The sequence below is a fragment of the Tachyglossus aculeatus genome, chromosome 5 (genome assembly GCF_015852505.1).
Source record: "Tachyglossus aculeatus isolate mTacAcu1 chromosome 5, mTacAcu1.pri, whole genome shotgun sequence".
NCBI lineage: Eukaryota > Metazoa > Chordata > Mammalia > Monotremata > Tachyglossidae > Tachyglossus > Tachyglossus aculeatus.
In genome coordinates, this window is record NC_052070.1 from 78,615,423 (window position 1) to 78,642,144 (window position 26,722).

Consider the following 26,722-nt stretch of genomic DNA (forward strand, 5'->3'; position numbering starts at 1 on the left):
TGACTCAGATTTGCCAGAGACCACTGGGAATAGAGACTAAAGATAAAAAGAAAATTGGTTGGCTCCTTGCTACTTAAGAATCAATCAATCAGTCGTATTTATTGAGCTGTTAACACCAGAAAGACGTAAGCCACAGAGGGATCTGACTCAGATTTGCCAGAGACCACTGGGAATAGAGACTAAAGATAAAAAGAAAATTGGTTGGCTTCTTGCTACTTAAGAATCAATCAATCAATCAATCATATTTATTGAGCGCTTACTGTGCGCAGAGCACTGTACTAAGCGCTTGAAGAAGAAAAGGTGAGGCAAGCAGAAAAGAGGAGCAGTAGGGTCTGAAGTGGCAGCTCATGTTTCTGGAGTGACTGCTCCGAACCTAAACGACACCGCAGACCAGAAATAAATTGGTACTCCTCCTACAACATTTTAGATTATCACCCTCGGGACAGATCAGCAACCTCGGGAACGGGCACCCAAAGCAGCCCATTTAAGATTTAAGCAACCTCTAATCACGGTATCAACTGTGACTTCGGGTCAAAAAAGCAGTCAAAAATCTTGTACTTACAGATGCTCTTCAAGCTTCTTTTTCAGAAGAACGGACTGAAATAGAAAACAGTCGATTACTTTAGGACCCAGTTACCAAATGTACTCTTTTGTACCACAGAGGTCATCTCACCGATTTTAAAATAGTCTCTTCTTTAGTGACTTTTTTTAATCAGTACAAATTCAAACTGTCAGTAAGAGGTTGAACAACTACACGAACTTCAGAGCTTATCAGGACCGAGAATGTTACCTGATCTACTCCAGGGTTTCCCCAACAGTGAACCGCGGTTTACTGTAGAGACTTGGGAGGACTGCAGGCTCACAGGCAAGTTCAAGCTCTGTTTCCCTTCTGAGGCACAACTACAACACGAGGAGCCAGAGATGACAGGGTGGAGTACGCTTGTAAAAGCAGCATAGCTTAGTGGGTCTGGAAGTTAGAAAGACCTGGGTTCTAATGCCGACACCACCACTCATCTGCTGTGTTAGCTTCGGCAAGTCACTTAACTTCTCTGTGCCTCGGTAAAGTGGGGATTAAGACTGTGAGCCCTCTGTGGGACCCTGATTATGACCTGATTAGCTCATATCTACAACAGTGCCTGGCACATAATGAGTGCTTAACGAATACCATAAAAAAAGAAGACACCTGGTAAATTCAGTGTGCCTTAAAACACGACTATTAAATACTCTGAAGGCATTTATACTGCAGCCTAGAGTTCATGAAGTAATTGTCAAAGCCATCATGGAAAGACAACTGTATTCATTAGCGGTTTTCTTCGAGTTAATCGGTAGGAGCTTTATTACAACCCTCTTCCTAAGTCTGAATCACACATGAACTTTTTTCCACTAGTCAAGAATCTAACTCATTTCCAGAAACAGCTCCAGGATTTTTGTATTCTATTTTTGGGAGGTGAACTCCATGATAAACTGTAGGATGTACTTTTGAATAAACGTTCGGAGGAAGTATTTATGCATGTGTACGATTAGAATTTTGACTGATCGTAAAAGAAGAATAAGGTGATAATTACTGATGATAACCTTTCAAAAGATAAAGTTAAGGAATACTCATTGGATGATGGGCATGGAAGTCAGTGAGGGAAGACTGTGAGCCCGTTGTTGGGCAGGGACCATCTCTACATGTTGCCAACTTGTACTTCCCAAGCGCTTAGTACAGTGCTCTGCACACAGTAAGCGCTCAATAAATATGATTGAATGAATGAATGAATGAAAGGGAAGTTTTGCTGAGTGGAGGAAAGGGCAGAATTATAATAGTTGATCCAGGGCTCGGGGTTGTTAATGTACGATCAATGGAGGGACAGGAAAGTGAAGGAGTTTAGGAGAAACTCCAGTGTAGGAGAAGAGAAAAGGAAGATGGAAGAGGTGTTAAACTGCTCAGAATATTGGAGGTGAGGCCCCGGGGGGCACGGAGGGAAGGAGGATCACAGCAACAAGTTATTTCAGTGGGTGATAGAAACGGATTTCATGCACTTCTAAGGAAAAGGAAAGTAATCACCTCATGGTTTTATACTTCCCAAATACTTAATTCAATGCTTTTCACCTAGTGGCACTAAATAATACTATTATTATTATTATTAGCTAAACACTATGTTTCAAGCAATGTTCTAAGGGCTGGCACAGATACAAGTTTACCAGGTTGGACACAGTCCCTGCCCTAAATGGGGCTCACAGTCTAAGTAGGAGGGAGAATGGTTTTTAAATCCCCACTTTACAGAAGAGGAAACCGAAGCACAAAGAAGTAAGTGACCTGCCCCAGCTCACACAGCAATTGGCTTAGCCAGGATTAGAACCAAGGTCCTCTGACCCCCAGGCCTGTGCTCTTTCCACTAGGCCACACTACTATTATATATTCTGAGTCTTTCATTTGCCATCAGATGCCATCAACTTATTCTGAAACAGTCAGATTCTATGACAGCTCATTTTGAGGTAAATACCATATACTGTGTCTGTTATACTGCTGGGCCGCACTCTCCCAAACACTTGGTACACAGTGAGTGCTCAATAAAGTGACTGAATTAATGCAGAACGATGAAGTGACATGTCCAGTGTTATCAGTGAGTGTAAGGGCTGGGAAAATAACCGAGGTCACTTGACTCCCATTCACTGATTCTACGACAATTCTCCCAAACTGGAAATTCTAGCCCTGCTAGAACTACACCTATCAAGTGGAGCCAAGTTGCAGACTGAGAGCCACATACTGCTCTTTTCCCTTGCTCTGGTTCTGGCACATATTTGCCTTTTCATTTATTATTTCACTACCACAGCAGGCTGCAATGTGCCATTGGGGCAGGCTTTTCGGGGGCAGGCCCGCCCTTTATGGTCCCGAGTGGACCATATTACCAAAACCCATCCCCAACCACTGCCTTCGTTGCCTCTTGCTCGCCATGGATGCTGCAGAATGCCACAACCCCCAAGAATGCCTACTTGATGGTCCTGTAAAAGGCATTTTGGTTTCGTTTTTTTGATCTTGGCCCATATCATGCTTTCGGCTTCTGTCTTTTCAGTAAGGAGGAACGGCCACCCCTGCCAGCCCACCTTATTTCTTGAGTGCTTACGGTATGTAGAGCCCTGTACTACGCGTTTGGGACAGTACAATAACAATAATGGACACGTTCTCTGCCCACAACAAGCTTACAGTCAAGAGATCCATGGCTTATTCAATTGAACGTTATTTACTGTCTCGTTTCACAGTTGTTTTATCGATATTAATCAAAATTTGCAGAGATAGTGCAACAGAGTAGGTTATGCCACCACTCTGCCAACAAATAAAGATGCAGGCATTCGCAATATAGAGTACCGTCATGATTTTGGGGGCTATAAGCCCCTCTTTATAGGGCATCCACATATACGCAGAAGTTGATTCTGTATCTCACAATTTAACTGGATCAAAGCCCTTCTTTATGGGGCATCCCTATATATGCAAAACTTGATTCTTTAATCTCACAGTTTAACTGGATCAGTCACAATCACAAGGGCGGTTCACATGTGGACAATCATCTTAATTTCAAATCTGAATATGATCAACACGCTAACCAAAGCAGTATAACTCTATAAAACAAATTTAGGTAAATTACTTTCGAATACATAGGAAAAAATAGGAAGCCATACTTACAATAGCCTTGAGCAGAAACCCATGCCAAGAGACAGAGAGGACATATTAGTATGAAGCAAACACAGCAGCCAACAGAAGGAACGATTTAGTAACTCATGAACAGAAGAAAAAGATATGCAAATTTTTCAGACATGTACATTTTTCTTTCTTCTATGTTCTCCTCATCCTGTCATGTTCTCTGGAGACTCTTATTTACTGTAGCTAGCTCAAATTATCCATGTGACTGTATATAACAATGCTTTTCTGCTTCCATGCTAAAAACAAATGACATAAAAATCATAAAGAAAATATATAAACCATCCCACTGACCCTGCTCTAAATCAAACGAGAGAAGCTTCTTGTTAACTGATAATAAAAATGGAAATGGGAACAATGATGTGCCGCTTCTTAGGCACATCATTGTCACTTAGGGAGAGATGCATTTAAAATGCCCAAGAAACAGTTTTGGTTAGAGAAAAAAGGAAAGGACAAGAGTCCCAAATTCTACAAAAGGAAATAACTGCCCTGCATTTCACTATTCTAGACTGCAAGTTCATTGTGGACAGGGACAGGAGACATTCCTCTGTGTTGTACCATACTCTCCCAAGTGCTTAGTACAGTGATCGGCACACGGTAGGTGCTCAATAAATACCGCTGAGGAATAATGACGATGCTGGGGAGTACTAATACCCTTCAGGGTGAACTCTGCACACAGTAAGTGCTCAAGAAATACAGCTGATTGACCGAGGTCTTTGGCACAGTTGATTTTGGTGACCCTGGGGCCAATCGTGCACTGTGTACTTACGACTTGTATCTACCTAACGTTTAGTACAGTGCCTGTACACTCACCTCCTCCTCATCCCCCCTGCCCTACCTCCTTCCCCTCCCCACAGCACCTGTATATATGTTTGTACAGATTTATTACTCTATTTATTTTACTTGTACATATTTACTATTCTATTTATTGTGTTAATGATGTGTACCTAGCTTTATTTTTATTTATTCTGGTGACTTGACACCTGTCCACCTGCTTTGTTTTGTCGTCTGTCTCCCCCTTCTAGACTGTGAGCCCGTTGTTGGGTAGGGACCGTCTCTATATGTTGCCGACTTGTACTTCCCAAGCGCTTAGTCCAGTGCTCTGCACACAGTAAGCGCTCAATAGATACGACTGAATGAATGAATGTATGAACTCAGTTGCCACAAACTGGACTCAGAGTAAGATTGAGCAAAATGAACTTCTTATTCAATAAATACTGCAATCCAAAGTGACTCTTAAGAAGTTTGCTTTAGAATTTTGGCATTCCATACCAAAACGATCAAGCTCCGGAGGGCTGTTTTAGAGCTGAAGCTCCACACGGGTGGTGAGATGAGGTGGCAGAGACGAAAACGGAGCCAAGGGCTTAGAACAGTGCTTTGCACATAGTAAGCACTTAATAAATCATCATCATCATCATCAGTCGCATTTATTGAGCGCTTACTATGTGCAGAGCACTGTACTAAGCGCTTGGGAAGTACAAATTGGCAACATATAGAGACAGTCCCTACCCAACAGTGGGCTCACAGTCTAAAAGGGGGAGACAGAGAACAAAACCAAACATACTAACAAAATAAAAGCCATTATTATTATTATTATTATTATTATTATTATTATTATAATAAAGAAAAAGAGCATGGCAGCCCAGCAAATCTTTGTGCGTCCAGGGTGCACAGGATTGTGGGTTTTGCACTGGACTTTTCAGTCTCACATACGCCCATACGTAACCTCAATGACGGTAGCATCTTCGAGTAGCATGTAGAACAGTGCTTTAGCACATAGCACATAGTAAGCGCTTAACAAATGCCATTATTATTATTATTATTATTACTAACGACAACCATATTTACTACCAAGCGTACAGTGCTCTTCACACAGCTGGAGGTCACTACCTCCTGAGGACAATGATTTTGATCTAGGACTTCCAATGCATACCAAGTTCTATTTTTCCTAGTATTGCCCCCACCACCAAAGACACTGACTCTGACATGATCTCAATATAGGCAGGGAACATGTCCGCTAATTCTGTTGTATTGTACTCTTCCAAGCGCTTAGTAAAGTGTTCTGCACATAGCAAGCACTCAGTAAATATCACTGAATGACTGATTAGACTTTCTTTGTCTTTGCTGCTTGTCATTTTTACAGGGTAACAAGATATTAAGAAAAGGGGCATTTTCCACTGAAGAAATGGAGCTTGGAAGATAGCGCTTGCAAGTAACGTTTTAAAGGTAGAAGATTACCACGTTTTTACTTTCTATATTAAAAAAAAACAACTATATGCATTTTTTTTTTAGGTGGCTCGTAGGTAAAGTGGATTTCTACCCCTGGGCTGGGTTTAGAGCTGATCCAACAAGCAGTCTGGAATCCCCTGGATGACAGATGACTTTGATCTCCGGCTCCACTATAAAACACAATGAATCTTCTTTCATCTCTTCTACCAGCCCTTGAAACCGGGCTCCCAGAGGCCTGGGCTCAAACTCAAAGGCTGTAACAGCCTTCCAGGTTGGAAGGAGAAAGCCACTGTTTTCCTAGCATTGTCCTCATCCGTCACTTACGGTACGATACAACGGTGTATCAATGTGCCAGGAAAATTCCTCTCGTGCACAGAGTTCAAGGTCAGTTTAAATAACTGGCCCAACATAATCAAAGGTCAAGTGACTCAAGTGAAATCTTCTTCTATTTCCCACTCCAATACTGATCGGTGATGTTTGTAGGTTCCGTTTTTATATATCCACAGACACTAACTGACTGACCAAAGTTGAATGAGAGATGGCTGAGGGTTGCTGAAAGGGAGCAGGATCCAGTAAATACTGGACGGAACATATAAGCCACCTCTAATTCTACAGGTAAGAAAAGCAAGCGACTTCTGTGAACGCTGAATTAAGAGAATGACCAGCAGATTTAGAATGGGATGCTAAAAGGACCCTAAGCCCACATAAACACAGTACTGATTTCTCAACCACAAAAAAAGGCCATCTCACAGAGAAGTCCTCTAAGCCCTCGATTAGGAATACTTATGAGATTATGCAAGAACACTGTCTCATTTCTACTTTCTGAGAGTCCCAGTTTGAAGCCAGAAAACTACTCCTCTGAAAACAAGAATGCAAAGTTCAGCTACAGCCTTTTAGCATCATGTATCAAGCAGCTGTTAGCAATGGAATCGTTTCTAATAGATATGAAAAATAACTTACATCTTCTGTTTTAGAACCTTGCTCCTGTAAGGATTTCTGCAGTTCTTCGACTTGAGATTGAACCTCTAGAAGTCTTTGATTCACCAGCCTGGGAAACAAACATTTTTTTTAGATTCCGAATTTCTCTGTGCCTTTTCCTTGGGGCTCGTCTTACATGCCAAATCAATTCTGAATTATAAACTCAAAAGTATATATTTCTAGGCCGCTTTTTTTGATGTACCATTTTCACATTTTAGTTATTTTTGCTACATGTGATTGAGGTTTGCTAACAAGTATAGCAATCAGGAAGAAAAAAAATGAGAAAACTGGTGCATTTCATCCTAGAGACTTATAAATTCTACCCTAAAAGCAGAGGAACAACAGTAAGGAAACAGAAAAGTTGAAGAACTTCAATGATGAAAAAGAACAATATTCTGTCATTGGTATTAATATTAAAATATCACAAGTAATGGCTGCAAAACGGATTTTATTCTCTCCTCCCCCCGACCCCCCATACAATAACATTCATGGAGAGATCTTCGAGAATAAAAAAATGAAAAGCAGAAGGAGGAGATGGGAGAGTGAAAACAGTGTCTTTTCTTTTGATGTTCAAATCCTAAAAATAATAATAGTGACAATAATAATTGTGGTATTTTTTAAGTCCTTACTATGTGCCAGGCACTGTACTAAGCGCTGGGGTAGATACAAGCACATCGGGTTGGACACAGTCCCTGTCCCACATGAGGCTCACAGTCTTGATCCTCATTTTATAGACAGCAGGCACAGAGAAGTGAAGGGATTTGGCCCACGTCACACAGCAGACAAGTGGCGGAGTTGGGATTAAGAGTTGGGCTCTATCCACTAGGCCACACTGCTCAAACATAATAGGTGCTCAATAAGCATTGTTGTTGATAATAGTGGCATAAACTTTACACTATTTATACACCCCTTCTCCGCCCCTTACTACATCGCTTAGAACAGTGCTTTGCACATAGTAAGCGCTTAATAAATGCCATCACTATTATTATTATTATCACACTAACAGGCAGAAAGTGCACATAGTAAGCGCTTAATAAATGCCATCATTATTATTATTATTATCACACTAACAGGCAGAAAGGGTAGAACTCCAGGGCTAGGATTTCTGGGTACATATAAAACTTTCCTTCCTAAATATTTTTTAAAAGAACTCAGTTCAAATTTTGAGAATACGTATCTAGCAACACTCCTCTGTCTACAAAGCCACATCCAATGTTATAAACCAACTACCAATGGTATTTAGCGACCCCCATGAGCAGTAAATTGTACTAAACCAGAATGGGAGAGAAAAGAGGCGGTAGCCTTGATGCCTCCCCTCAGGGAGCTCACAATCAAATGCCCACACAGTTATTAGAAAAAGGAGGAAAAGGAGAATGGAAAGATGGATATGTTGGGTAAATCCCTAAAAAGGAGGGTAAGCAGTAAATATGTACAAGAGTGGGTGGTTGGGAGTACATAAAGTGATGGAGGGGCGGAAAAGTGCTGGGGTGGTGGTTATAGGATTTGACCTGGGGAGAAGAAAATTCCTCAGAAAAATCCTTTTAGGAGATGGGGGATTTCATAAGGGGTTGGATATGGGGAGGGCTCTGGCCTGGTGGAGTTGAAAGGGAAGGGTATGACCAAGGCGCTGGAGGTGGGAAAGCTGAGAAGGAAGCATGGTGAAAAGGTGAGCTTGGATGGGGTGAGTCAATAGGAATCACTGCAAGATCCTCACTGTTCAAGATTCCCAGTTAAGGCAACAGGAGCATTACCCTGTAAAATCTAGATAATCTCATAACTCAGGGGAAATATGTTACTTGAAATCAGCAGTGGCAGTCATAGCAATGGCTGTCAGTTACAATTAAATCATAAACCATCCAACGATCTTAACCAACAGTACTAAGACTATCAGAAGTTAAAAAAAAAAATTATACAGAAAATAGTTGTAGTGTTTTTCTACCTATTTTCAGTCTCCAGTTCATTCTTTCGTAGATTTGCATCATCGAGTAAGCTCTGTAATAAGGCGATCCTTTCATTATCAGAACCCTCTTGGTTAAGTTTCAGCATCTTATTCTCATGCTGAAGACGGATAAGTTTCTCCCTGGATTTTTAAAAAAGTGTGAAATATTTTTAATGCAACTACTGCGTGATTACTTAATTTTCTTGATACCGGAGAAGGAAGAAAGGAGTAGAAACCAGAGTCTTTACAAAAAAATCACTCCAGAGGTTTGGATTGTCAAGGCACTCTTCACACTTGGTATGTTTTCTAAACGTTTCTTGGCTAAGGACAAACTTCTCTTACTAAGGGTTTCCCTTGCTTTTTTAGTAAGACATGCAATCTATGGAATTCAATATAACAATGGTAAGCCCCCACCCCACCCCGCTCCCCAAAATGCAGTCATGCTCTTTGACTTCTGAACAAAAAGAATTAAGTCCTGGGAGTGGAAACAAAATTAGGAACTTTCGAGTTTTAGGGGGAATCACTTTATAATATTTAACTTTCTAGAGTTTAAAAAAGTCACTGATACACATTTAATGAAAGACAGATATTTGGACAAGGGGGATAATATTTTTTTTTTTTTTAGTTAAAATCCCCACATCCCTTACTACCTACTTTCGCACATTATATATGTACATTTACGTATACAATTGTCCTTTGGGTCAAAGTTGATGCTGCTGTTAAGATTTTTTTTATCAGGTACACATCTGTGTGGCTAACAAGACCAATGCCTGACTGACAGCTCCTCATTAGAGTTTCTATTTCAACCTCTAATGATACTCTACCTCTTAGATTTTAGGCTCCATGTGGGAGAGGGACTGTGCCCGATCAGATCATCTTGCTTTTATTAATACTATTACTAATCATTATTACCATCCTTAGCAGTATTAATAATGATTGCGATATTTGTTGAGCACTTACTATGCGTCAAGCACTACCCTAAGCGCCGGGGTAGATACAAGATAATCAGGTCCCACATGGGTCTCACGGTCTTTAAGTAGGAGGGAGAATAGGTACTGAATCCTCATTTGGCTGAAGTGGGAACTGAGGCACAGAGAAGTTAAGTGATTTGCCCAAGGTCATACAGCAGGTAAGTGGCAGAGGGAGAATCGGAACCCAGGTCCTCTGACTCCCATGTCCAAACTCTTTCCTATAAGCCATACTGCTTCTCAGCACTTGTACCCCAGCACTTAACCCAATATGCTGGTCACATTCAAGGATTTAATAAAAAAAAAAGGTGCTCAGTCAAAGGTATTTATTGAGCACTTACTGCACACAAAGCACTATAGTAAGCGCTCAGGAGAAAATACAACAGAGTTGGGAGACATGTTCCCTGTTCACATGGAGCTCACAGTCCAGAAATCCTGTTGAGGATGATGACTGCAGACGATACTCTGCGGAATTTATAAAATCTCTCTTTCTCTCTAATGATATATGATTATACATCATTCAAAGAGGGCTGCAATTATATACACGTATGTACAAATCATTACAACCCCCTTTTAAGCACTGGCAATATCTTTCCTATGTGTGTGATCACAGTAAAGGATATAAAAAGGCCATTTCCAGTACGAAATCTCAAAGGAACCATTTATAAAACTGTCTAGGCATATAAAAGAAAATATACAAGTGCCAGAACCAACATTTGAGCTCTACTATGCATGAAGCACTATTTTAGATCCCTGGGAATACTCCTCCTCCTCCTACTACTACTAATAACAATAACTGCACTTTTTAAGTACTTATTAAGTGCTAAGCCCTGGGGTACATACAATCTCATTAGCTACAGTCTCTTTCCCACACAGGTTTCAGAGTCTAAGGGGGAGGGAGTAAAGATTTAATCTCCATTTTACAAATGAGGAAACTGAGGCACAGAAGCTACGAGAGTTGCCCAAGGTCACATAGGCCCCCAGACTAAGCCCTCCTTTTCTTCTGCTCCTTCTCCCCTCCTCATCGTCCCGACTCCCTCCCTCTGTTCAACCCTCCACTCTGCCCCACAGCACTTGTGTATATATGTACATATTTATTATTCTATTTATGTTATTAACAATGTGTATATAGCTATAATTCTATTTATTTATATTGATGCTATTGACGCCTGTTTACTTGTTTTGTTTTGTTGTCTGTCTCCCCCCTTCTACACTGTGAGCCTGTTGTTGGGTAGGGATTGTCTCTGTTGCCGAATTGTACTTTCCAAACGCTTACTATAGTGCTCTGCACATAGTGAGCGCTCAATAAATATGATTGATTGAATGAATGAATGAACAGCAGGCAAGCAGCAGAACCGGAACAAGAACCCAGGTCTCCTGACTCCCAGTTGGGTGCTCTTCCCATGCCGTGTTGAATGCCAGTAGAAAAACATTAGAAATAAAGGCACGATCCCTGCCCTCACCGTGCTTGCAGTCTAATAGAGATGTTTAAACCTGACAGAGGTTTACAGTTTAATGAGTGGGCTTGGACTTTTATGTACAGATCAAGTAGAAAGCCCTGGGGAATTAAGCACTATTTCCATAGTGTACAGTAAAACCACAAGTTAGATTGCCCAAAGATCATCTAAAAGAGGACAAATCCAGCTAAAGAACTAAATTTCAGCAGAAGCATGTTCCCTCTGTGAAGGAAAGTCAACAGTTTCTCAGCGACTAGAGGAATTTCCCCCAAATAAGTTTCTAACCATTTCCTATTTGGCACTGAGCATGACCGAATCAGTGGCAACAAGTCCCTAAGCCTGAAATGGGGGTTTGCAAAGAAATCAGGATTTGCCCGGGAGTCAGAAGGGCCTGGGTTCTCATCCTGGCTCTGCCACTCGGCTGCTGTGCGATCGTGGGCAAGTCACTTAACTTCTCTGGGCCTCAGTTACCTTTTCCGTAAAATAGGGATTAAGACTATGAGCCCCACGTGGGACAGGGACTGTGTCCAACCCATTTTGCTTGTATCCACCCCAAAGCTTAGTATGGTGTCTGGCACACAGTAAATGCTTAACAAACGCCACCGTTATTATCGGGGCCTCTCTGAGCTCAGCTGAGTTTGGCTTTATAAATTCTAGCCCCAACCATGGGGACCTGAGCATTGTGGCATTTTCCCAGCTGAGGCAGGGCTATACCACATAGGCCTCTCTCAGCCAGGCGAGAGGACCCCGAAACTGCACAAAGGAGTAGAAAAAGCCAATACAGGAGGGAAGGTCTTTCAACACCATCGAAAGACTTTCAGAGGGTCTTTTCTCCAAGGCAATTTCTCTGCCCTGAGCTAGTCCACAGAGGAGGAGGAAATCGAGGAAAAATGGGACAGAAGTACTTTAATACTGCTTTAAAATACCACATTTCCAGCCAGACTGTCACTCCTTCCTATAGTAAGGCTGTATCCTAAACAGATCTTGCATAGGCTTGGGCGTCAGAGGACTTAGGTTTCTAATTCCAGCTCTGCCACTAATCTGCTGGGTGACCTTGGACAAGTCACTTAATTGTATTTATTAAGCGCTGTCTTTGTGCAAGGCATTGTATTAAGCATTAACTTCTCTGTGCCTCAGTTTCCTCTACTGTAAAATGGGGGTTCTCCCTCCTCCTTAAGTTGAGCCCTTTGCGGGACAGGGACTCTGCTCAACTTGATTAGCTTGTATCTAACCCCAGTGCTTAGAACAGTGCTTGATACATAGGAAGTGCTTAATAAATACCATAACAGATAAACATTTTCACAGAGTAACAACACTCGTTCTGCCAGGGGTTTTTACTACGTACTTTGGCTAGAACGCTGTGATCAAATTAGTGAATGTCTGCAAGACTATGTCAGTTCAGCAAGCCATTAGGTCGGACAAAATTGTCTGTGTGCACGTGTGTGGCCTCAGACACGGTGAGTAGCGCAACTTAAACTGAGCAACAAAAGTTAATCAATCGTATTTACTGAGTGCTTACACTGTGCAAAGCAGTGCACTAAGCGCCTGGGAGAGTTATAATATAACAGAAATGGTCAATATGTTCTCTGCCCAAAATGAGTTTACAGCCCAAGTGTTCCTCAACATAGGATTCTGCAGCCTTTACATCATAAAAGGAGTATACTGATTGCTGCTGTGTATGCAAATATTGTGTGCTTCTGTAACAAAAGTATATTCAACTTACTTGATTTCAGGTGTAACAATTTCTGCAGCTAGACTATCGGAAGATTCCTGACTTCCTAGGGGCATCAATCCTAAATGAAACAAACACATAACAAATAAGCGAAGGCATTAGTACTTCCCAAGCGCTTAGTACAGTGCTCTGCACATAGTAAGTGCTCACTAAATATGATTGATGATGATTAGTATAAAATACAATTTTTTTTTAATATGCGGCACACTTTCCTCTTGACTGACCCTGACCAGAGCAGAAGAATTCAATACTTCCATATTTGGACTCGGGAAAAAAGCTATGTTCTGTTTTACCCCACAACTGCCAAGTCTTTCCACATGTTTGATTTCCACCAAAAACTAAAACAAGGGCATTTAAATGTTATAGGTATAACAACCACGTTTTGTGGTACGTGCAACTTATTTTTGTGTTTAGTTTGGAAAAGATCTTTCTTCACGTTTACCCTAATCAAAAACTTTAAGAAATCCTGGCTTACAGCTACTTATTACAAAAAGTGAAATGGGATGTTTACATATGATCTAAAACATTCACTCACAAAAAAGCCTGCCTTTATCCTATTACATCTTAATGATGCTATTAGACTAATTTAATGATGTTCCTTGACCTGTTGGCTGGGTTGTAATGAATTAGCGCAATTCTCTTGTAATTGGAAGGGGATGTAGTTTCAGCTTTGTGGGATTGCATGAGGTAAAAGAAATCAGACATTGTCATAGTTTCGTCCTGCCCAACCTATTCTCTGTGAATTTATCATTCAATATAAAAGAGAACTGAATTGTTTTTAAGTTACAGCACTGAAAAAACCCATATATTTGGAGAAAAATATAGTAACACTGAGGTGCCGATATGTGTTTCAAGTGGATGTGATTTTGTTCCAACCCACCCCAATAATAATTATAGTAATCATCAAGTGCTTACTATGTACCAGTCACTGTTTTAAGCACTGGAGCAGATACAAGATATTTCAGGTTGGACACAGTCCCTGTCCCACATGGGGCTCATAGTCTTAATTCCCACTGACCAGATGAGAAAATAGGACCAGAGAAGTTAAGTGACTTGCCCAAGATCACACAGCAGACAAGTGACTGAGCCAGGAATAGAACCCAGGTCCTCTGAGTCCCAGGCCCGTGCTCTTTCCATTACGCCACACTGCTTCCCATGACCCAGGGTCTCTTCCCTTATCCATATGTTCGGTCTTAGTTATGTTTAAAATAATTCAATGTTCTTATAAAACTTCATTTGCTGATCTGTCGATTATTTATTCCTTCTGCGGCAATAAATCTAAAGAACAATTAAAGTTACGCACTTTGGGGCAAAAGTTACTTTTTTCTTCTTTACCTTGAGAAGTGAGCTGCCCTTCTTGGGCCTGTACACATCGAAGTTCTTCAATGGTTTCCTTAAGAGAATCTCTTTCTGTTCTTAACCTCTGAAGAATGGTAAAAACAAACAAGTCTATAAATAAACTCTTGAGTGTTTGAACTGCTACACTGCGTAGACTTCTAAAAAGGAATAAAAGCAAAAAACACCCTCCATATTTTCCCATAGCCAAAGCAAACATTTTAAGGTTAAAATGGCCATTAATATCTGGACTGTTGATTGACCATTGTCAACTCATACGAAGGTCTATAGTTCGCCATCTAGCAAGGTTTAGTACAGATTTTCCATTTGTAACATGCAATGTCCTACATCAAAAGTGGTAAATAAGAAATGTAATTGGTCAGGATATAGCAATAATGATTCACAAATTCAATTTCTAATATATATACTTACATCCTTTTCTTTTTGAAGACTGTCAACCTTCTCTTTTAGCCGTTTATATTCAAAATCTAATTTATCTGCCTTCTTAGATTCCTCAGATAATCTATTCTGTAATTCCACTACCTGTTAACAAAAAATAAAAATATTAGCCAAACACAAAATAGCCTGAAGCCAAAAGCAGCAAAATACCTATGAAAGGTTCTCTTTTTTTCATGGTATTTGTTCAGCACTTACCGTGTGCAGGCGGTACACCAAGCACTGGGACAGGTACAACCTAATCACGTCGGACACAGTCCGTGTCCCACGGGGGGCTCACAAGTCTTAATCCTCATTGTACAAATGAGGGAACTGAGGCATAAAGAACTGCAGTGACTTGTCCAAGCTCACACAACAGACTTGTGACAGATGCGTCCTCTGACACTCAGGCCCATGCTCTTTCCATGGCACCATACTGCTTCTCCAGCTTCTTACTACAGACTTCAGTGCCCAATTTCTGTAATTAATTTTTTATTTGGTAACCAGTGCTTTGGCAGGTAGCACTTCATAAATACTATATTCATTACTAACAAAACCCCTGAATTTTTATGTGTGGAAGGACAAGAAAACACCGCTCTTCCGTGGCATTACTGAAAACTGGCTCTTCCCAGATGACACTGTCTATCCCGGTTGCTCTCTTCAGCGGGGGCCTCATCCTCCCCCACACTCCCAGACTCATTTGGAAATAAGCGCCTAGTACAGTGCTCTGCACATAGTGAGCGCTCAATAAATACGATTGATGATGATTTGGAAAGGGGGATGAGTTGGCTATCTCCTCGCTCTCCAATGCTGCTTTCACACCATTCCACCTCTCCCATCTCTCTCTTTTCCCCTCCTTTGAAGCCAAAGCATCTGCCTTTACCACCCACTCCAGCTATGAGTCACGGTCATCTACCGCCTGCCCCAAACCCCACCTCCAACTCTGTGGGCTTTCAAACAGAATCATGTCTCTTCCAACCCAAAAATATCCTCTCATGGCCCCACACCTCCCGCCAGTTATTGCCCATCTCCTTCTTACCATTCCTCTCCAAACTCGAGTGAGTTGTTTACATCTGTTGTCTCCAATTACCTCCTTGATCCCCTCCACTCCAATGAAACTGGCCTCTCAGAGTCATCAGTGATCTCAGTGCTTAGAACAGTGCTTTGCACATAGTAAGCGCTTAATAAATGCCATTATTATTATCACCTCCTTGCCAAATCCAAAGGCCTTTACTCCATCATGACCCTCCTTGACCTCTCAGCTGCCTTCGAAATGCCCCTTCTCCCAAAACATCATCAAAGCTTGGCTTTACTGACATTGTCCTCTCCTGGTTCTCCTCCTATATTTCCTGCAGCTCATTCTCAATCTCTTTCACAGGCACCTCTTCTACCTCCTGCTCCCTAACTGTGAAAGTCCCTCAAGATGCAGATCTGGGTGCCCTTCTATTCTCCATTTACATCCACCCTTTTGAGACCTCATTCCTCCCCATGGCTTAAACTACCATCCCTATGGGGATGATTCCCAAATCTACATCTCCAGCCCCGATCTTTCTCCTTCTCTGCAGCCTTGCATTTTTCCTGTCTTCAGGAAATCTCTTCCTGGATGTCCCACCAACCCCCTAAGCTTAACATGTCCAAAACAAAACTTATCTTCCCGCCCAAACCCTGTCCTCCCCCTGACTTCCTACAATGAACTTGCAGTCTAAAGAGGAAGACAGACATTAATGTGAATAAATAAGTTACAGATATGTGCAACTCACCCTGATGTACACCCAAACACATCTTGGCTGTGTCCAGAACTACTCGACATACCAGAACTTCCCTATCCTCCAAGAAAGGGATTTCACCACGTGCATCTGGCTCCAGGCTGAACAATTCCCTAGGAATCAAGCTACTGCTTAAAGTAAGGGGAGGCAGCAGGGTGTGTAGGCGGACAATGTGGGGAAGGGGCAGAGAGCTAGTCTGGAAACTACAGGACATGGATTCAAGTCTGTGCACTGTCACCATCCTGCTGTGTGACCATGGACAAGTCACTTGACTTCACTGTGCCTCAGTTTCCTCATCTGCAAAATGGGAATAACAACAATCTGCCTTCCTTACCTACCTCACAGGGTTGGTTTGAGAGCAAAAATGAGGAAACTAACGTGAGAGCACTTTGGGAATAAAAAACACTATGCCAAACTAAGATATTATTACTGTCTACGAGATTCTAGAGAAGGACTCAAAATTCAGAGCCACAGAGGATTTTTTAAACAACAAAATGGGGTGTTTGGGTCATAGCACATGGATCATTACAATTAGTAATCTTGTACTTGTTTGCCTGAAAAATGAAAACCACACATTTAAACCCTGACATCTTACCTGTCTCTTATATGTTTCAAGCTGACTGCGTGCTGCATTGGCTTTTCTTAGCTCTTCTTCCAAACTTACAGTATTCTGCATGTACATTGTGTTCTTCTCTTCTAAGAGTTTCACCTGCCTCCTCAAATCACCAAGGTCTTCCAGCTTTTTTTTATACGACTCCACTTGACCTTCCAGCTTAGCCACTTTATCTGAAGAATGCCTGCACAGTAATAGCAAAAAGGAAATTGAAATCTGATCCATAGTTGCAGTACAGAGAGAATGCTTTAAGGTTGATGATCGGTTCAGAAGGGATGCCCAGGAAGCAACACAGGAACAAAAATGCCAAAGCCTTGTCGGGAATTGCTTTACAATCAAAGGGTATGTCGGAAAATTCCTACCAAATTACCACAAGCCAGAGGTTTTTGAAATCCCCAAGGCGTGCAAATGACCACCCTTCTCCCACCCCAATTGCTACGTGTCTTCCTGGCTGAAGAAAAGTATTAACAGGAAGTCATTCCATTTCCTTCCTAATTTCTGCAGAAGGAAAAAAAAATTGCAAGAAGACTAAGACGAAAAGGCTAATTTGTAAGGAAAACTGGGAAACATGAAAGGGAAAGGTGGTTATATACGTGTACAATACAGAAATATAACGATATTTAAAACCACATTCAGAGATGGAAACTTACAGTTAAACGGTAACTCCATGTAGTGCCAAATATAAAAATTGAGATTAGGTACTTAGAAAATGTTAAATTGAAAATGAAGATGCAAGAAAAAAAAATTAAAAATGCAGAATTACACTGGGATTATGCCTTTGGAAGTGCTGTTTTGCACTGCTCGAAGAGGCTTAGTGGAAGGCTTAAAGGATCTTGAATCAGCCAGTCATATTTACCGATCACTTGTACTGTGCGCAGTGCACCACACTAAACCTTTGGGAGAGTACAGTATAACAGAGTTGGTAAACACATTCCCTGCCCGCAACAAGATTATAGTCTAAGGGGGAAACAAAACAAGGTCAGGGGGCTTTCAAGATGACTGGATTGGAATCAGGTCCATTTAGGATTCGGGTGAATTCAGCGTGTTCTGAAAAAGTCCAACTGAATTGAACGTCAAGGCGTTTCCCATATTCCAACCCCAGAAATGACTCAGGGGCAGGCCAGATCCACCAGGGTTGGATCTCATCTGACTTTCATGGACTAGGAAAGAGGAGACATTAGCTGGGACAAGCTAAGAAATTCACTTTCATGTACATTCAATTCTGCCAGAATGTAGGTTTTCAATGTGCGTTCTGGCTAGTGTGGCTCAGAAACTAAGCCACGGTCTTCCAAAAATGTGAACAGTTTGGATGCAACACAATGTGGTGCCAGAAGAGTTTGGGCACATGGCATCCGACGTGGTAATACAGCTCAAATATTCCTTTATGTAGGGCTTTGTGAGAATACAGCGACTGCGTTACAGGAGAACTGGGGCATGGTAAAATATACACTGACACTCTTGCCAATCTGTCCAATTGGAGAAAAATTCATAACTCAAATCAATGATGACGGTTAATCAATTTTTCCCATATTCTTCATGGTACCCTTACGAGCCAACTACCCTCTCCTGGGTGCACTGTTTCTCCAAGACAATAATTCGCTCAATTTAAAATAAGGCCTCAGGTTAGTATTTCAATAATAATCAAAAGCTTATCAGTCTATGGATTTTGGTCAGAAAACAAATACCTAAACGTGAAGTAGTAAAGAGGCAGAAGCACATAAAATCTATCCTTGCTCGTCCCTGGTATGGTGACCGCAGGGGGGAAGGAGGGTTTCGAAAGTCCTTACGTTCTAGTCGAGTTTTCCGAAAGGGCCAAATGTGGGTATATTTGTGGTGGTTTGGTAGTTTTGTATCGCAGAATCCCTATCCTTTGCTATCAGCTTGTGAAAATATTTGTCATCTTTTGGACTGACAGAATGGAAGGACAGAAATTTCTTCCTCTGCCTCCCCGTCTTTGCTATCCCTCTCCAGAGCCATGCCTAAAGCCAGCTGCAAATGTGGAGGAGACACCCACCAGATTTGGGGGTTATTTGAGCTAATGTTAAATTAGGAAGCAGGGTGATTTAGTGGACGGAGCTCATGCCTGGGAGTCAGAAGGACCTGGGTTCTAATAGCAGCTCTGCCACTGGTCTACTGTGTGAACAACTGCAAGTTACTCAACTTAACTGTGCCTCTGTTACCTCATCTGTAAAATGGGGATTAAGACTGTGAGCCCTATGTGTGGCAGGGACAGTGTCCAACCTGATTATCGCCTAACTACCCCAGCACTTAGTATACTGTCTGACATCATCAATCATATTTACTGAGCGCTTACTATGTGCAGAGCACATAGAGCAAGCGCTTAACAAATACCACTATTATTATTATTATTATTATTATTATTATTAAATTAACCTCTGTAGTTGCTTGGACTAAGAAGGATGTGAGTTCACCGTGGGGAGGGATTGTCCCTGTTTATTGTTTAACTGTACTTCTCAAGCACTTAGTGCAGTGCTAGGCACACAGGACTTAATACGACTGAATAATTGAGGATGTAGACAATGGTAGGGGGATAGAAATATAAATTGCTATAAACTGAATATAAACTGCTTTTTTTGTTGTTTCTCTGTCTGGGATGGAAAATCGCAGCAAAGACTGTGGTTCTACCACCTGTTTGAAGCCTGCAATCCCTCGTTTCCAGAGACTGTAAGCCAAGCGTGTGTTCGGCAGGGAGGGCAACAGAGACTTTGTTGCTTGTGGGAAAAAGAATGGAGGACATATCTTAGGCTCTAAGAGGTTTTTTAATGTCTCCAACACTAGTAGGAAAGTGTGATGTTCAACCACCATTTCCACTAGTCTGAGGGCATTTGCAGGAAGGCATGGAGCCACGGTGGCACGGGATTGTTTGGGCCGTAGAAGACTAAAATTTCTGTCCATTCAGAGCACTAGTGCAGCAGACGTCAAATAATAACAAATTCCGGACACTATTCCACAAGGAAAAACTGAAGGAAAATGTAGGGTGCAGGGGGCTGTAAAGAGAGAAAATGGGGGATATGGGGGGGGGGGGTGTCAGAAAGGGGAGGAATAATGCAGGTGAGAACATAGGGGAGGGGACAGGGACTCCAGTGTACGGGGATGCTTGGCTCTAGAATTTTATGGGATTGTGAAGAAGTGGCTTACCTAAGTACATCTATCTCATCTTTCAGAGACTGAGCTTCATCTGCCAGAGTCGAAAGTTCTTCGTTTTGCTGCCGCAGTTCCGCAATTTCCTTTTCCAACTCTTCACAGCGTATTCGATAATCATCTTTCGCTGCTTCTAATCTAAAGGAACAAAAAACAACACCCTCAAAGAAAACACACAACAACTACCCACGGCTTCCGCCTTCAGAGTCACGTTTATTAAAACATTTACAAATGGAGCAAGATGGAGGGAAAGAAAACCACTGGAACCCGTTTGGAGAAGCGTACTTAATTTGATGATCTTTCAACTGCTTTCATTAAAAAATTAGCAATAACTAGGAATTGCTACTTACCTTAAAACTTAACATATTACCAGCAGTGACTATTATTAGTGAACAGACTTCTGGAAAACTATACTATAAGGTTAATGATCTGTTCTGTATGATGAACAGTATGACAGATTTAAAAGGCTTAAGTGTTCAAGAAAATACACATATTACTACTAGGCAATTTTTCAGAGTGAGATGGGTTTGTACCTACCACAGCACTTAGTACAGTGCTTGGTCCATAGTAAGTGCTTAACAAATACCATTTAAGAAAACTCCCAAATTCCCTAAGTCAAGACCCTATCAAGTGTCAAAAATTACTATCTCTTTTAAGCACACAAAAAGTGCTAAATGTGGGGAAAGATACAAAATGATCACATTGGACAAAAGCACTTCTGAAAGAGAATTACAGGCAAGAACCTCGGAGAATTTTATACCTAGAAAAAAGGCATTCTATTTGACAAAAGAATTGGTCTGGGATGTTGATTTTTCCAAATCTTCTGAGAAAGCCTAGAACAGTGGCTCTTCAGAATGGAAATCTTCCCTCAATCAATCCAGCAAGAGTATCTACTGAGCACCCGCTGAATGCCGAACTTTATACTAGTCGCTTAAACAGAATTCGTAGGCATGATCCTTACCCTCAAGGAGCCTACACACTAAAAGGGAACAAAGATACTATAGTATGTTATGGATAGGAAGGAGTCACAGGGTGATGATCTGCAACCTACAGGTGGTGTATTCTTTCATAATAATAATAATTGTGATATTTGTTAAGTGTTATGTGCCAGGCAACTGTACAAAGCACTGGGGTGGACATAAGCAAACCGGGTTGGACATAGTCCCTGTCCCTCATTGAGACGCTGAGCCTCAATTCCCATTTTCCAGATGAGGGAACTGAGGCCCAGACAAAGTGACTTGCCCAGGGTTACCCAGCAAACTAATGGTGGGGCCAAGATTAAAACCCAGGTCCTTCTGACTCTCGGGCCCGTAACCTATCCACCAGGTCATGCTGCTTCTCATTAGGCCACGTTGTTCCTCAACTGCTGGCTATCAGATCGTAACACAAGCTAACAGGTTGCAAAACAAATTCATCTTTCATTTTAAGAATGAGAGAGAATTTAACCATCAACCATTAGTTGGGAAGTTACAATTTAGTTGCCTAATCAGAATAAGAATAATTAAAACTGCTTTTTGTTTCTTTCGTTTTGATTATTATTATTTTTTTTTACCTGAATGTTTCTTCTTGGAGCTGCTCCAACTGAGTCTGTAGCTGCAGATGCCTCCGACCCGCAGGGCTGTTAGGGTCCTCTATAGAATCAGACTGGTTTAGTCTTTCCATTAACACCTGATTCTCTGCTAGTAAACTACTTTTTTCTTCTTGTAATGCTGCAACCTGTTAGATCGGAGAAGCCAAATGGGGTTACAAATTCAAAAGCTGGATTTATGAAGATGAAGCAAAGTCAAACTTTAAGCTCAGAGCCCTTCAAACCACTAAGAATGTTGGCCGTCTCACAGGTGCTGGACTTGCTCCCTTTGTTCATCCCCCCTCCCAGCCCCATGACACTTAGGTAGATATCTGTTATTTATTTTAATGCCTCTCTCCCCATATGGACTGTAAGCTCACTGTGGGCAGGGAATCTGTCTGTTCATTGTTATGTTCCACTCTTTCACACCCAATAAGTGCTCAGTAAATACAACTGAATGAAGCAGCGTGGCTCAGTGGAAAAAGCCCGGTTTTGGGAGTCAGAGGTCATGGGTTCTAGTCTCGGCTCTGCCACTTATCGGCTGTGTGACTTTGGGCAAGTCACTTAACTTCTCTGTGCCTCAGTTACCTCACCTGTAAAATGGGGATTAAGACTGTGAGCCCCACGTGGGACAACCTGATCACCCTGTATCCCCCCAGCGCTTAGAACAGTGCTTTGCACATAGTAAGCGCTTAACAAATACCATCATTATTATGAATGAAAGATGCTGCTGTTAAAAAGCACCAAACTGCCCATGGTGAAAAAGCAAATGCCACGCACACCTGGCCTATTGCACATTCACTTTCTCTGTCCTTTTAGACTGTGAGCCCACTGTTGGGTAGGGACTGTCCCTATATGTTGCCAACTTGTACTTCCCAAGCGCTTAGTACAGTGCTCTGCACACAGTAAGCGCTTAAATACGATTGATGATGATGATGATGATGTCCTAATTCCAACCAAATTATTAATTCCTTCCCGGCTCTGCCGACAAATCTGCATAGATTTTGATACCTTCAATGTCCTCTGCAAATTCTCTGCCTCTTGAATTACCCTGTGGAGTAAGCTGAAAGCAACCAGAGCTCCCTGTCTAGCCCCCAACTTCCTTGGAACTGTTCTAAGTATTGGTAATAATGGTATTTGTTAAGCGCTTACTATGTGCCAAGTACTATTCTAAGCACTGGGGAGATACAAGGTAATCAGGGTGTCCCACATGGGGCTCACGATCTTAATCCCCATTTTACAGATGAGGTAACAGGCACAGAGAGGTTAAGTGACTTGCCCGAAGTCACACAGCTGATAAGTGGCGGAGCAGGGATTAGAACCCCTGACCTGACTTCCAATCCCATTCTCTTTCCACTAAGCCACGTCACCTGGGCAGAAAGTTTACAAGTTAAGAGGCTCAATTTAGGACACACCACGATATGCAAGATCTGACTTAACACGCTAAAATGAAATATATCTCTAACACAGTGGCTGACTAGCTGGGAATCTGAAAGGCTAAGAAAGTTTTTGGTTTTTTTTACCCTTCTGCACTTAGCTGGAAATAGAAATTGTCCTTACGAATGAGATTAGGTAAAAAGACCTACTTTGTTGAAATGTACAGGTACATAATACAGTACTCATGAAGATCTTTAACTTTAAAACCACAAGGGCTGGTATCATAATGGTAGGAGGGTCTGAAGTGAGAGATTCAGATTCCAGAGAAAAAAGTTTACATATCCTGATAAGCAGCCCTCATAGATTTTTTTTTTCCCTCCCCATTCCCCATCCTTAATTTAGTCATTTGGGTTCTTGAAACAAAGACTTTTCTCTATATGGATTTTCTCTTCTTATGAGTTTCAAACAGCATGAAAGATTATAAATCTAGCTCTGCCCATAATAATAATGATGATAGTATTTGTTAAGCGCTTACTATGTGCCAAGCATTTACTCTGTGACCAAAGGCATATCACTAACTTTTCAAAAGATAGGTATACCTATGAATAAAAGTACTTTAAAGTAGGGGTGAGGAGAACTATGTGTATGAATGACTTGAAAATATAAGTTATTTTCATCACTCTAATCTTTAATGCCACTTTAAAAGGAAGCTTAAAAAGAAGCAGTGTGGTCTACTGGAAGGAGCACAGCCCTGGGAATTAGAGCATATGGGTTCTAACTTTGGCTCAGCCACTTGTCTGCAGTGTTACCTTGGACAAGTCCTTTCACTTCTCTTTGCCTCAGTAACCTCAGCTGTAAAATGGGGATTAAGACGGTGAGCTCCATGTGGGACATCACCCTGAACAAATACCATTTAAAAAAATAAACAGCTTATTAAAGGTTCCACTCTTATGAAACTTCAATGTTACCCCATCATAAAACTGTTAATGGCTGTGAAAAAGCAATGAAATAGAGCATGCAAATGTGAACACGGACCTAGTCATTAGTTATATATAACAGTTTAATAGGCTAACAGACTCAGAGAAACAGGAAAATTTGGGGGTAACCATGTGACACATCTTTAAAGTTTTAGTTTATATATCCACCTTCAGATATATAGTAAGTGTAGTATACAGTACAGCACAGTATAGTATACTTTGAAATAGTAAGTCTCAAAGTTATAAATTAGGCAGGAATGTCCAATACCTAAAACGGAAAAAAAAAATAAAAACTTTTCCTTGGGGGCTTTAGAGTCCAAGTGCTTCTTCCCATGAGGGATATTTCACACCCTATCATTTCCATACATGAATTGAAATTAGACAAAACTCCTTACCTGCATATCTAATTCATGACATCTCTGAGCAATTTCTTCTTTGGCTGCTAAAGCTTCATTTAGCTCTTCTGTGGTTTTCTTCAACTAGTTAAAAAAACACAGATATAATGCTGAATGTTTATTTCCCAATAAAATGCCAAAATTAACTATAGCTCTGGAAAAAAGACTCAACCCTAACACTCCGCCACCTCTCTCTTCCAGATCAACTGCTTTTACTGGTTGATTATTCTTGCTGCTGCAAACTCTTCTTCAATTTCCCTTGGATGCCTCTCCAATGGAAAGAATCCTCCTTCCCCCCCCAAAACCTCAACTCCACACTTCCAATTCCAACAAACTTCCAGAAGAACCAGAAGCAACAATAGCTAATCTTTGTTTCCCTTTTGGGCCCAAATTTATTAGTTTTTCTTTCCTCTCCACTACTTTTCTCCCCCTGCCTTGACCTTTCACATTTATCTTGCTGCAATGGGGCTCTGCCAAATCTACTGATGCAAAGACGTAAACACTACATTGGGTGAAATTATTGCCATAAAATTTCAACCTACGTTCATCAGTTATATTTTTTTATTGTTCTTACATTTACACAGTAAATTTTAAAAGAAGAAACTGGCTTTATTTTAGCTGAATACCAAAGTAAACCCCATATCTTTTTCTACTTGAGTCAGACGTAGCAAAATCAACAATTTAGTGTGCAATAACAGATCACACGCAGATTCCTGTAGAATTTGGTTAGATAAGAAAAAGGGGCATTTTTAAAACTGCAATCCAAATTATGTATGGTTCCAGGTTCCCACTCCAGTGTGACATTCGGGCCATAGCTTGAATATGTCCTGGGCATATTCATGGATTAAGAACTTGGAATCTGGGACAAGGAAGTGTGAAAGATGACAGGAGGATTCAAGATTGGAGCAACTTAACTCCTGAGTCTTACAAGCACAGCCATTCCTCATATCACATGCCCTTTATGAAAACAAAAACAAAAAAACCTCTCCTTTTTACACAGTTCCACTTTGATCCAGCTAAAAACTGAACTACACAAAACAGTTTAAATATTAAACAGCTTTTAACCTACCCTTGTAAAAGCCACAATCCCAGATGCATATCATTGTGGATCTAACAATGCCAAGAATACATTTCTTTGCGTTTGTACCCTATTCGATTCTATTTTTAATTTTAATTATTACCTTTATTACAAAAGGGAGATTAAGATACATACCAAATTACTGAATTTACTAAACCTGGCAAGCACTTGCACTACAATAGGTAGTAAATCGGTCTCTGTAACCTGGCTAGTTCCAAGTTCCTGGATTAAACAAGAAATATATCATTTTCTCTTGCTGACTTCTGAATGGAAATAAAATAATTAAACTTCCAGAACCATTTATATCACCAAATCCTATGCCATACCTACTCCCCATTGTTTTCTCTCTATCAAGTTTATATCTTTGTGGGCAGGGAACGTATCTTGGGCTTCTGTTTTACTTGCCAAAGCACTTAGTATGGTGCACTGCACTCAGTAGGTGTCAAATGAATAGCACTGCTACTTCTACTGTCTCTCCCTTCATATCGATCTGCTGAGGCCCTTCTAATTCTCGTCTGTTTCCCCATTTCATCAATTTTTGGGCCTGAAGTTTCTGTTAGCTTCCAGCAAGGATAGATCTGTCAAGGCAGGAGAGAATTTGACAGTGAAAAACATAATTACCACCTTGAACCTCTCTGAAGATGAGTGTCCTTAAAACTAATGCTCCATGTGAGGATTCGGTTACTCACATGATTTTTGACAAGTGAGAGCCAGATATTAAAGCTCACGGCTCCTCGAGTGACATGCTGTGAGAAGATAATGATCCCCTGGTTCTCCTAATCAATTCCTACCAACTCTTGTATTTTTATTTATTTATTAATGACTCTATTTATTTTACTTGTTGCCTATCTATTCTATTTATTTTATTTTGTTAGTATGTTTGGTTTTGTTCTCTGTCTCCCCCTTCTAGACTGTAAGCCCACTGTTGGGTAGGGACTGTCTCTATATGTTGCCAGCTTGTACTTCCCAAGCGCTTAGTACAGTGCTCTGCACACAGTAAGCGCTCAATAAATACGATTGATTGATTGATTG

At 41.1% G+C, this 26,722-nt stretch overlaps 1 protein-coding gene across 4 annotated transcripts in view; it reads right to left on the reverse strand.

The window, feature by feature from the left end:
• HOOK3 (hook microtubule tethering protein 3) overlaps window positions 1-26,722 on the reverse strand; it is an 86,753-nt gene that overhangs the window by 15,446 nt on the left and 44,585 nt on the right. For 2 of the 4 annotated variants that reach the window (XM_038747461.1, XM_038747462.1), the window contains exons 8-18: window positions 24,613-24,696; window positions 21,849-22,012; window positions 20,294-20,434; window positions 17,117-17,318; window positions 14,753-14,863; window positions 14,321-14,408; window positions 12,977-13,046; window positions 8,829-8,969; window positions 6,872-6,959; window positions 3,668-3,673; window positions 563-597 (exon numbers count right to left, since the gene is read on the reverse strand). In XM_038747461.1, the coding sequence (XP_038603389.1) occupies window positions 563-597; window positions 3,668-3,673; window positions 6,872-6,959; window positions 8,829-8,969; window positions 12,977-13,046; window positions 14,321-14,408; window positions 14,753-14,863; window positions 17,117-17,318; window positions 20,294-20,434; window positions 21,849-22,012; window positions 24,613-24,696 (1,130 nt within the window). The remainder of the gene's footprint in view (window positions 1-562; window positions 598-3,667; window positions 3,674-6,871; window positions 6,960-8,828; window positions 8,970-12,976; window positions 13,047-14,320; window positions 14,409-14,752; window positions 14,864-17,116; window positions 17,319-20,293; window positions 20,435-21,848; window positions 22,013-24,612; window positions 24,697-26,722) is intronic. The other 2 variants (XM_038747463.1, XM_038747464.1) reach the window with 1 other exon arrangement.